The sequence below is a fragment of the Ochlerotatus camptorhynchus genome, unplaced genomic scaffold, assembly GCF_037179485.1.
Source record: "Ochlerotatus camptorhynchus isolate MF236.1 unplaced genomic scaffold, CSIRO-AGI_Acam_v1.1 ptg000165l, whole genome shotgun sequence".
Classification (NCBI taxonomy): Eukaryota; Metazoa; Arthropoda; class Insecta; order Diptera; family Culicidae; genus Ochlerotatus; species Ochlerotatus camptorhynchus.
The window spans coordinates 1698201-1711248 of record NW_027040655.1 but is presented as its reverse complement, the minus strand read 5'-3'; the positions used below and the strand labels follow the sequence as shown (position 1 = coordinate 1711248).

The window sequence follows — 13048 nt, the reverse complement described above, 5'->3', positions numbered from 1 at the left end:
ACATCGATCGGATTTCCGATTATAACTGCTTTTTCTTTCCGGAGCTGGCCACTTCTAGCGAAATCTGGAACTTCTTCCACTAGCAAACAGTTTTGAAGGTGCTTGAAATGAAATCAATTAAAAAAGCATAAATCATTTAAAATAGGATGCAAATACTTACATTTCTCTGCCGCCAATCCAGCACCCAGCTCCAAATTTGGTTGATTTCAAATGGAAGCGAGTAATTCGAAAACAGCGAACAAAAAGAAGCTTCATCCAACGTTAGCAAGTCTATTAAGCGTAGTTTTGCCTGCTGAAATAGTCCAATGCACACACCCGGTACATTCGAAATTAAATCTGCGATTAATCTCTGTTCGTTGAACACAAGGCTTCCATGATTCGCCATTTTGACAAACTGACTTCAAATCCAAAAATGATAACTTCATCGACGCTTCTGAAAATCATAAGTTACGCTTATGAAATGCATAAGCGTCTTATGAAATCAAAATCATCCGGGTTCATAAGTTATGCGTTATGAAATTCTTAAGTACTTTTGCCTCAGTGTGGATCTTGGAAGAAGTTCAGGCAACATTGTAGATGTTCAGGAAACAGTTGAGTTATAAGAAATACGTACAAATTCAGAAATCTTGGCAGAAATTCCTATAGTTGAACCACAGACAAACATACATAACTCATGGAATATTTCTCATTGTAAAACATCGTCGCTAAAACATTACCGCCATCTGTTGAGTAGCTGGGGTGGGTAGTACGCTGAACAGATGGCGGTAGTGTGTAAATGTCAAACGCAAGGGAATTGACTATGCGCGCCACAGGTGGCAGTACTATCAACTGAGATACTTTTAAATTGACCGTTAAATGCTTGTTCGATGAACAACTTGTGAGTGTTATGCCTGTTTGTTTGTGGCTGAACTATTACTTTTTGTAAGTTATGGACAAATCGTAAACTTTCCACGATTTCGTAGAACTTCTTATAAATTCAGGATATGTACTTAATAGAGGGTCAGGGAACTTCGGATAAGTTCAATGAATTGGGATTGGGAAGAAGTTAAGGGAGCTTTGTTTGAGCTCGTGGAACTGAGTTTAAGTTCAAGAAACTTTGTGGAAGTACAATCGCAAGTCAGTCCCATCTGCATTTTTATCAACTTTGAGTTAGCATCATTATTTAGTTTATCTTTCTATGTTTTTTGAGATGTGCTATTGAAAAAAGGTGGTTTGTTCATGAAAAATGAAAAACAATACCAAGTCAAATTGTCCCACAGCCAAAAGTAACCGTAAGTCAGTTCCATTAGAAAAAAAAATATGTTAGACAACACATCGCATCATGAGATTTGTGTCAAGACAGATTTTGCCCACTTCCCCTATGGTATCTGGAACATGTCCGGATGTGGCCAATATAGTTCTTACGATACTCAGTTTGACCGCCAATCGATATGGCTTTGAATTATCATGTGAATTGAAAAATCGTTGAACGCCGATTTCTCATTTCCAGTTTTTTACAGATGGGACTGACTTGCGATATAGTTGTGACCTTCTGAAAGCAAAATTGACAAATTTTATATGTCAATAGCTGAGTGTGCCCGGTCTTGCTCGGGATTCAATATTAGCTTGAGTTTATGCACCGATTTAAAAAAAGCATGCTATATTGTACGTAGCCCCCCCCCCCTATTATCTAAGGGGCTACCCCCTATGATTATCTCCTTATACCCCCACACTCGCCCCCACATGCCTAATTTGGTTCCATTTGCTTGATTAGTTCTCGAGTTATGCAGAAATGTCTGTTTCATTTGTATGGGAGCCCCCCCTTACAGAAGGGGGAGGGCAGACAGACAGACAGACAGACAGACAGACAGACAGACAGACAGACAGACAGACAGACAGACAGACAGACAGACAGACAGACAGACAGACAGACAGACAGACAGACAGACAGACAGACAGACAGACAGACAGACAGACAGACAGACAGACAGACAGACAGACAGACAGACAGACAGACAGACAGACAGACAGACAGACAGACAGACAGACAGACAGACAGACAGACAGACAGACAGACAGACAGACAGACAGACAGACAGACAGACAGACAGACAGACAGACAGACAGACAGACAGACAGACAGACAGACAGACAGACAGACAGACAGACAGACAGACAGACAGACAGACAGACAGACAGACAGACAGACAGACAGACAGACAGACAGACAGACAGACAGACAGACAGACAGACAGACAGACAGACAGACAGACAGACAGACAGACAGACAGACAGACAGACAGACAGACAGACAGACAGACAGACAGACAGACAGACAGACAGACAGACAGACAGACAGACAGACAGACAGACAGACAGACAGACAGACAGACAGACAGACAGACAGACAGACAGACAGACAGACAGACAGACAGACAGACAGACAGACAGACAGACAGACAGACAGACAGACAGACAGACAGACAGACAGACAGACAGACAGACAGACAGACATTCTTACAGAATGCTTTCATTTCTGATGCCGTCATTCTACCAGTTATATTTTTACCCTTAGTCTTTTTTGTATATACTTCTTCGAAATCTGGCATTCGACTTAAGCTCACATCAGCTGATGTTCTACTAATGAAATTTAGTCTTGTGTTTAAAGTCGTCCTACTAAAAAATCTTTTTTCGTACACAAAATAATGGAGGGCTGAAAGTAAACCGTATTTGCATACTCCATTACTATACAGATCATGCATCGCATCTACGCTAGGATTATTGATTACGTGAAAAGATGCTAGCTGATTAAACGCAGAATATCCAGCAATTCTTGTCTCCGAGTGTTTACCAATCTCTACATCCTGTTCATAATTTATGGTGTTTCGCAAACATTCTTCACACTCCATGGTATCTTTTTGTAAATCTGTTCTATGCCTGCGACAGAAACGACAGTAATAATTTGCGTTAAACCCGGTTGACATTTGTAACAGTGTGTGAACTCCAAGGTTATCTCCTTGAAATAAGCATAGTATGAAACGGACTTTAATCAGATGCGAATTCAGGTTGAAAAATATTCCCTCATTTTGCAGTTTTTTGAACGGTTCTAATGCTTTCTCTACTTGTTTGTTCACGCCTGATTGTGTTATGGTAACTTTTCTGATAAATCCTGCAACCAGAATGTTACAAAGCTTCGATCTAAACGCATCAGGAAGGGTCGGAAAACTGTAATAGATTCCACATACGGAATCTATATTGTTGTGGGAGCTTAATGGGTCATTGACCTCAAATTCATCAGCATAAAGCCAGATTGGTAAAATATAGTTTTCCTCATCTTGAACATACCTTGCTTTGATTTGCTCCCACACAGTTCCATTTACAAAGTGTGTGATCTTGTCAGCTTTTTCCAAATTAGCAGCCCTAATAAAAAATAACCATAAACGAACGATAACCCAAATCATTGAACTATTCCACAAATGGTTTGGATGATACCCAGAACACGTCGTTAAGCAAATTAACCATACAATTTTTATTAGGGAGTATTCTGCAAAGTCTTCTCAAGGATTTCAACTGTTTTGAAAAAAGATTGGACTTGAAATTCTATTGGATTTAATACCAAACAAGATGTTCTGCCATTCTCATTAGTTGACACTTTTGCCTCATTTTGTTCTAAAACGAATGTCTTTGGACCTTCATATAACTTCAAATCATTTAAGTGCGCAAAAAACTTGTAATCAGTGTCAATAAAATGAAAGGCGGTCTTGATTTGTGTTAGGTATTTATCTAATTCATATTTAGTTTGTGTACTAAGAGAGTCAACCTTAACAGCTTCAATTTTCTCCACCGATCGTGTACAAAATTCTTCTGTTGCTTTCTGAATGTGTCTTACGTCTTGTCTTGTAAAGTTATTTCTCCGATGCATATCCAATGTGAACTGTACTGCTGATTGCTGTATGGATTTCAAATTTTTGTCTAATGCAACATCATGTTCTACAACTTTTTCTTTCTCTAGTCTAATTAATTTTGTAGGTACATCTATTTGAAATTGTGGTTCCTGAACCATTTGTTCTGCTGAATCATGAATAAGCTTGCTGAAATCATGTTTTTTAATGTGTTTCTTAAAACTAGATAACTGAGTGAAAACTTGGATGCAGTCAATGAAAGGACACTTGAAGTGATTATCCGAGGGTAGTCTGTGAACTTTCTCTACGTGATGCAAGAAATCAGCAGTTGTGTCGAATTTCGTGTTGCATGCTGGAACATAACATGGGATGATCATTGTGGCTGATTTCGTAAGTAATCCACTAGCTTGTTAACAGCTAAGTATCCTCCTTGCAAAGGCTCTGAATTATAGACAAATTTCTCTATAAATATCCAAACCAACTTGGACAACCGAGAAACAGGCAGACCAAATACAATGTGTAGTTTCAACAACACGTCGATCCCCTTCGTGATTGTGGGAAGCTGATATTCAATTGCTTTATACACCACAAAGCAAACTCCACAGGCTGTTTCTAAAGCTTCTCCAATGACAATCAATTTCGGCACTACAGGTATCTTCTGCTTGTCATAGATTTCCAGAGTTTCCTTTAGTTTGATGCGGCCTAATTCTATGTTGCTGGCCAACAGAAAGGTATCCGATTGCGCAACTGTTACGGTAGGCTTGAACCCCTTGGATGCTTTGACAGGAACGAGAACTGTACTTAGCACGTGAAGAAGCTGTAGTAGGTGAACATCTATAAATAAATAATTAAATACATAAATAATATTACTATACAAAAGTCATTAATGCGTGCTAAAACTTGTCAAGTGGAGTACTCATCAGAAGTGTCTTATGTCGTTTTCGTTTTTGCTACAATACACCGGTGTAGTGTAAGCAGCAATAAGCGCGAGTCATTGACAACTCAACATAATTTGTTTGTTAACAAAGGTGAGACCGATAGCTACACCCTGAATTTTGTCGGTGTACGGCGATGTAACACCGGTGTTACTACACCGCAAAAACGAAAACGACAGTAGTCGACATTTTTTTATCGATATTTCAATATATCTGTAATCAAAACTATTGTAATCTAAATCGATTAGTTTAAAATTATCATACATACAATTTCCATTTTGACATTTTCTTACCTGTCGAAAATGTCGGGTTTCGTAATCCTTCAATGAGGCGCTTTGTCGAAGAGTCTTTGCCATGTTTGCTGGCATAACGTGCTATAGGTTCGAAAAGTGTTTCCCACTTCCGGGAGTGATCTGTAGGTTTTCCCAAACTGAGCTTCCGGAAGTCGATGTCAAGCTGCAAGACAATATTATTGGGTTATTAAATGTAATACTGAGAATAATTAAATAATTGTTTACCAGTTGGAACCCAAACTTTTCTCGCAGCTGTGGGTAATCGTCAATCAACTTCTGAGCCCGACTGTATTGTTTTAAATATCGCTTCCTGGCGTGATAACTAACTTCCCACAAAGCAATAACAGTTGTCCAGGGAGCAGTGTTTACGGTGAGCCACTGTACTGCTGCTTCCACTTCTGCTGATAGCTCTTGCGACTCGATGTCTCCTTCGGCAATTGGGGCGAAGTGCTCTTTGTCTCGTTTAGCTCTTTGACGCTCAGATTGTTTAATATAGTTGATCCTGCTAAAAACTTTTCCTCCAGGATTGGATCTATCAGCTTTCGGTAGGTAGTATGTATCCTTAAATAATGAAAGATGCAAATGATGCCAGATTATCCAAAATTCTAATTTCTATAATAAAATGATTTGTTTTTCCGTCAATTTTTTACTTGTAGGGTGTACAAGTACAACCCTTAGCGTTGATGTTTGACTGTCAATAATAAACGGAAGAATTGTCTAAAAATAAAATCACCATTCACTGAAAACATTATCATTTAATCGTGTCATATTCTCACTAAGTTTTACCTTTGATTCTTTGGGAAAAACGCGAATAATGACTTCACTAAGGTCGTTTATTGACTCTGCAGTGGTTTTTCGTCCCAAAGATAAATGGAATCGGGCAACCGTGTCGACGACTAGCTTTTGACCCGCGTTAGAAAGCTTGTGCGTTGTCGCTTCTTTCAACACTTGTTTTCCATAATCTGTTTTTACCAAAAGAGCTCGGAGATGGTTTGGCGACAGAAAAGGAGGTGATTCGCTGTTCGCTGATGTCAAAAATTCTTCTCTTTCCTAGAAGCAGTAAAGAAGTAGATTTTTAGAACTTAGTCAAATATATTATAAAATAACTTACGTTGTTTTGTTCCACGTTTCTGTTCGCAGGAAAATGCTCTGCTACTTCTGGCTCTAAAACCTCGACGGTACGTACAGCTGGAGGAAGCTTTTTATTTGATGTAGGCTCACTGAGAGTACTTCGAAGTGAAAATAATCCTCTTTTCTCGAGTTTTTCTGTAGATAATTTTTCTGCACTTTCCGCTACCAAATTTGACTCTTCAGTGGTAATTCCAAACTTAAATACAGCTGCGTTCGTGATTGTCGTCTGCTTTCCGGTTGCTGAACTCGAGGCTGCTGGTAGAACAAACTCACTCGAATCATCAATTTCGTTAACTGGTTTGTTTACATGGCTGAAATCTTCATCAGCGGATGGATAACTTTCTTGAATTTCCTCTTTAAACACTCGGAGATCCTGTGAAAATGAAAAAAAAAAAACAAAATGGGGTAAAACACGAGGAAATAATAAGAAACAAGAACTTACATCGATCGGATTTCCGATTATAACTGCTTTTTCTTTCCGGAGCTGGCCACTTCTAGCGAAATCTGGAACTTCTTCCACTAGCAAACAGTTTTGAAGGTGCTTGAAATGAAATCAATTAAAAAAGCATAAATCATTTAAAATAGGATGCAAATACTTACATTTCTCTGCCGCCAATCCAGCACCCAGCTCCAAATTTGGTTGATTTCAAATGGAAGCGAGTAATTCGAAAACAGCGAACAAAAAGAAGCTTCATCCAACGTTAGCAAGTCTATTAAGCGTAGTTTTGCCTGCTGAAATAGTCCAATGCACACACCCGGTACATTCGAAATTAAATCTGCGATTAATCTCTGTTCGTTGAACACAAGGCTTCCATGATTCGCCATTTTGACAAACTGACTTCAAATCCAAAAATGATAACTTCATCGACGCTTCTGAAAATCATAAGTTACGCTTATGAAATGCATAAGCGTCTTATGAAATCAAAATCATCCGGGTTCATAAGTTATGCGTTATGAAATTCTTAAGTACTTTTGCCTCAGTGTGGATCTTGGAAGAAGTTCAGGCAACATTGTAGATGTTCAGGAAACAGTTGAGTTATAAGAAATACGTACAAATTCAGAAATCTTGGCAGAAATTCCTATAGTTGAACCACAGACAAACATACATAACTCATGGAATATTTCTCATTGTAAAACATCGTCGCTAAAACATTACCGCCATCTGTTGAGTAGCTGGGGTGGGTAGTACGCTGAACAGATGGCGGTAGTGTGTAAATGTCAAACGCAAGGGAATTGACTATGCGCGCCACAGGTGGCAGTACTATCAACTGAGATACTTTTAAATTGACCGTTAAATGCTTGTTCGATGAACAACTTGTGAGTGTTATGCCTGTTTGTTTGTGGCTGAACTATTACTTTTTGTAAGTTATGGACAAATCGTAAACTTTCCACGATTTCGTAGAACTTCTTATAAATTCAGGATATGTACTTAATAGAGGGTCAGGGAACTTCGGATAAGTTCAATGAATTGGGATTGGGAAGAAGTTAAGGGAGCTTTGTTTGAGCTCGTGGAACTGAGTTTAAGTTCAAGAAACTTTGTGGAAGTACAATCGCAAGTCAGTCCCATCTGCATTTTTATCAACTTTGAGTTAGCATCATTATTTAGTTTATCTTTCTATGTTTTTTGAGATGTGCTATTGAAAAAAGGTGGTTTGTTCATGAAAAATGAAAAACAATACCAAGTCAAATTGTCCCACAGCCAAAAGTAACCGTAAGTCAGTTCCATTAGAAAAAAAAATATGTTAGACAACACATCGCATCATGAGATTTGTGTCAAGACAGATTTTGCCCACTTCCCCTATGGTATCTGGAACATGTCCGGATGTGGCCAATATAGTTCTTACGATACTCAGTTTGACCGCCAATCGATATGGCTTTGAATTATCATGTGAATTGAAAAATCGTTGAACGCCGATTTCTCATTTCCAGTTTTTTACAGATGGGACTGACTTGCGATATAGTTGTGACCTTCTGAAAGCAAAATTGACAAATTTTATATGTCAATAGCTGAGTGTGCCCGGTCTTGCTCGGGATTCAATATTAGCTTGAGTTTATGCACCGATTTAAAAAAAGCATGCTATATTGTACGTAGCCCCCCCCCCCTATTATCTAAGGGGCTACCCCCTATGATTATCTCCTTATACCCCCACACTCGCCCCCACATGCCTAATTTGGTTCCATTTGCTTGATTAGTTCTCGAGTTATGCAGAAATGTCTGTTTCATTTGTATGGGAGCCCCCCCTTACAGAAGGGGGAGGGCAGACAGACAGACAGACAGACAGACAGACAGACAGACAGACAGACAGACAGACAGACAGACAGACAGACAGACAGACAGACAGACAGACAGACAGACAGACAGACAGACAGACAGACAGACAGACAGACAGACAGACAGACAGACAGACAGACAGACAGACAGACAGACAGACAGACAGACAGACAGACAGACAGACAGACAGACAGACAGACAGACAGACAGACAGACAGACAGACAGACAGACAGACAGACAGACAGACAGACAGACAGACAGACAGACAGACAGACAGACAGACAGACAGACAGACAGACAGACAGACAGACAGACAGACAGACAGACAGACAGACAGACAGACAGACAGACAGACAGACAGACAGACAGACAGACAGACAGACAGACAGACAGACAGACAGACAGACAGACAGACAGACAGACAGACAGACAGACAGACAGACAGACAGACAGACAGACAGACAGACAGACAGACAGACAGACAGACAGACAGACAGACAGACAGACAGACAGACAGACAGACAGACAGACAGACAGACAGACAGACAGACAGACAGACAGACAGACAGACAGACAGACAGACAGACAGACAGACAGACAGACAGACAGACAGACAGACAGACAGACAGACAGACAGACAGACAGACAGACAGACAGACAGACAGACAGACAGACAGACAGACAGACAGACAGACAGACAGACAGACAGACAGACAGACAGACAGACAGACAGACAGACAGACAGACAGACAGACAGACAGACAGACAGACAGACAGACAGACAGACAGACAGACAGACAGACAGACAGACAGACAGACAGACAGACAGACAGACAGACAGACAGACAGACAGACAGACAGACAGACAGACAGACAGACAGACAGACAGACAGACAGACAGACAGACAGACAGACAGACAGACAGACAGACAGACAGACAGACAGACAGACAGACAGACAGACAGACAGACAGACAGACAGACAGACAGACAGACAGACAGACAGACAGACAGACAGACAGACAGACAGACAGACAGACAGACAGACAGACAGACAGACAGACAGACAGACAGACAGACAGACAGACAGACAGACAGACAGACAGACAGACAGACAGACAGACAGACAGACAGACAGACAGACAGACAGACAGACAGACAGACAGACAGACAGACAGACAGACAGACAGACAGACAGACAGACAGACAGACAGACAGACAGACAGACAGACAGACAGACAGACAGACAGACAGACAGACAGACAGACAGACAGACAGACAGACAGACAGACAGACAGACAGACAGACAGACAGACAGACAGACAGACAGACAGACAGACAGACAGACAGACAGACAGACAGAAATTCATTTATAGAAGATAGAAGATAGATAGATAGATAGATATACAGTTGTCTCAGAGCCAGAAGACGTGTTCAGAGAGCAAGAACGGAAGCAGACAGAGAGGAACGAAGAGAAGTGTTTCGAGCGGCCAGGGCCGCTTTTAAACGAGTGATTAAGCAGAGCAAGTCGAACTGTTTTAAGGAGCTGTGTCGAGACGCTGATGCCAACCCCTGGGGCGACGCATACCGAGTCGTGATGGCGAAGATCAGAGGTCCAACGATGCCCGCTGAAATGTGCCCAGAGAAGCTGAAAGTCATCGTGGAAGGACTTTTCCCGAAGCACGACCCAACAACCTGGCCACCTACACCGTACGGAGAAGGAGAGGGAGATAACGTCGAAATCACCAACGAGGAGCTCGTAGTAGTGGCGAAAGGATTGAAGGTGAAGAAAGCTCCCGGTCCGGATGGAATCCCCAACGTAGCGTTGAAAGCGGCGATCCAGTCATCCCCGGACATGTTCAGGATGGTGCTGCAGAAATGCCTGAACGAGGGTCACTTCCCTGACAGGTGGAAGATACAGAAGCTAGTGTTGCTGCCGAAACCAGGAAAACCGCCGGGGGATCCAGCATCATACAGGCCTATATGCCTGCTGGATACACTCGGAAAACTCTTGGAGAGGATCATCCTAAACAGGCTGACGAAATACACGGAGAGTGAGCACGGATTGTCGGAGAGGCAGTTCGGATTCCGGAAAGGGAGATCGACGGTGGATGCAATTCGGACAGTGGTCGAGAGAGCTGAAAAGGCGTCCAAACAGAAGCGGAGAGGAGATCGATATTGCGCCGTGATAACGATCGACGTCAAGAATGCGTTCAACAGCGCCAGCTGGGAGGCCATCACCGAAGCACTGCATAGAATGAGGGTCCCTGACTACCTGTGCAGGATCCTGAGGAGTTATTTCCAGAACCGGGTTCTGGTCTACGAGACAGACATGGGACAGAGATCGATTAGGATCACAGCGGGAGTTCCACAAGGCTCCATCCTAGGTCCAACGCTCTGGAACGGGATGTACAACGGCGTGCTAACGCTGAAACTGCCCAAAGGAGTTGAGATCGTTGGCTTTGCGGACGACGTCGTCTTGACGGTAACAGGCGAGACGCTGGAAGAGGTGGAAGTGTTGTCAACCGAGGCAATCGACATGATTGGTAACTGGATGAAAGGAGCGAAGCTGCAAATAGCCCACCACAAAACGGAAGTGTTATTGGTCAGTAACTGTAAAGCGGTACAGCGGGCAGAAATCACCGTCGGGGAGCACACCATAGCCTCGAAGCGTGTGTTAAAATACCTGGGAGTGATGATCGATGACCGGCTAAACTTCAACAGCCACGTCGAATATGCCTGTGAGAAGGCTTCGAAGGCCATCAACGCGATAGCTAGAATCATGCCGAACAACGCTGGTCCCAGCAGTAGCAAGAGGCGTCTTCTGGCCAGCGTGTCATCATCGATACTGAGATATGGAGGTCCAGCCTGGGTTGCAGCGCTGGAAACGAAGCAGAACCAAAGGAAACTGAGCAGTACGTTCCGGCTCATGGCCATGCGAGTCGTGAGTGCGTACAGAACCATCTCGTCGGAAGCAGTATGCGTTATCGCCGGTATGATCCCTATCGGCATCACCCTGGCGGAGGACAGCGAGTGCTACAGGCAGAGGGAAGCCGGAAGAGTACGGAAAGTTGTGAGAGTGGAGTCATTGGCTAAGTGGCAACAGGAGTGGAACACGACGGAGAACGGTAGATGGACACATAGACTAATACCGATTCTTTCGACCTGGGTGAACAGAAAACACGGAGAAGTCAATTTCCACCTAACGCAGTTCCTGTCTGGCCACGGCTGCTTCAGGAAATACCTGCATCGGTTCGGACACGCAGCGTCACCCCTCTGTCCGGAGTGTGGCAACGTCGATGAAACGCCGGAGCATGTGGTCTTTGACTGTCCAAGGTTCGAGGCAGTGCGAACGGAGATGCCCGTCCTTAACGTGGAGAATGTCGTTGATGAAATGTGTCGAGAGGAGGACTCTTGGAATGCCGTCAGCAGGGCAGTCACACAGATTATGTCAGAGCTGCAGCGTAAATGGAGAGAAGAGCAGCGATCTAGCAACGCCAGCTAGCGCTGAGAGTACGACAAGTGCATGAGCACAGCCACCCCCCGAAGTAGTCGCTTCACAGTGGTCCCGGGGGGATCCAGGCAGAGGAGAGAGTAAGGAATGGGTTTTAGTGGAGCTGCACTAGGCAACTAGTGGATACCACACCGTGCCACCTTCACTACAGGCCAGGCTTCTTGAAGCTTTCCTAAACCTTACTATAAAAAAAAAAAAAAACAGACAGACAGACAGACAGACAGACAGACAGACAGACAGACAGACAGACAGACAGACAGACACACAGACAGACAGACAGACAGACAGACAGACAGACAGACAGACAGACAGAAATTCATTTTTATATATATAGAAGATAGAAGATAGATAGATAGATAGATATACAATCATTACCACCGCTTCTTGCATCTTACAAATAAAAATTATCATCATAGTATCCCATTGTTTCATAATAACGAAAAATAGCATTTTAGCTGTAATAAGCAATTGCAAGCCTGTTCTTATGCACTGGAAACATCTCCGCTGATTTCCAGCAGGAAGGAAACACCCCACTTTTCGAACAGAAGGCAGAGAGGAGCCACCAAGCTATCGATGTGTTGCTTGAGAAAGACGGAAGGAACTCCGTCAGTTCCAGGCTTAAATGAAGACTTCAGTTGCGAAGCCGCCCTAGTTATCCCTGAGGAATGACCTCAGAATTTGGTTGCCATCAAGTGCAATAACTAAAGGAGGATGGTGTGAAACAGTCTTTATCAACGGAGGAATAGCCATAGACAAATGCGGAGCAGTACCTGAGCGGTGACGAAGCAAAGGTCTAAGCTACGATTGTTCTCATTAACCACGTGGTTGATTTGCTTCAGATTGGCGATACTGTAATGATCCAAAATGTTTACAGCTCCAGAGTGAAATGTAGAACGGTCGTGGTCTGGATACAGAAATCCACCGTAAGATGATCGCCAAGAAACTGCCGGTAGATTGAAGTCACCAATGATTATCATCTCGTCAGCAGCTGTAGCGATCTCCATTATAGCTCGAATAGACTG

The 13048-nt window shown here is 42.8% G+C and overlaps 1 protein-coding gene across 1 annotated transcript; it reads right to left on the bottom strand.

Moving 5' to 3' along the window:
* Positions 1 to 4014: 4014 nt before the first annotated feature.
* Positions 4015 to 5858, bottom strand: LOC135701517 (uncharacterized). Its single transcript, XM_065222334.1, has 4 exons — positions 5850 to 5858; positions 5335 to 5721; positions 5110 to 5272; positions 4015 to 4715 (listed from the first exon to the last, which is right to left on the bottom strand). Exons 1-4 carry the CDS (start codon positions 5856 to 5858, stop codon positions 4255 to 4257), a joined length of 1020 nt encoding a protein of 339 aa, XP_065078406.1. The 3' UTR covers positions 4015 to 4254.
* Positions 5859 to 13048: the final 7190 nt, after the last annotated feature.

Bases quoted from the DNA above. Each gene is read 5' to 3' on its own strand.
- LOC135701517 (XM_065222334.1), bottom strand. The intron at 5,273-5,334 runs GTAAACAATTAT...ATTGTCTTGCAG, and splicing joins AAAAGTTTGGGTTCCAACTG to CTTGACATCGACTTCCGGAA. The intron at 4,716-5,109 runs GTAAGAAAATGT...ATTTATTTATAG, and splicing joins AAACCCGACATTTTCGACAG to ATGTTCACCTACTACAGCTT.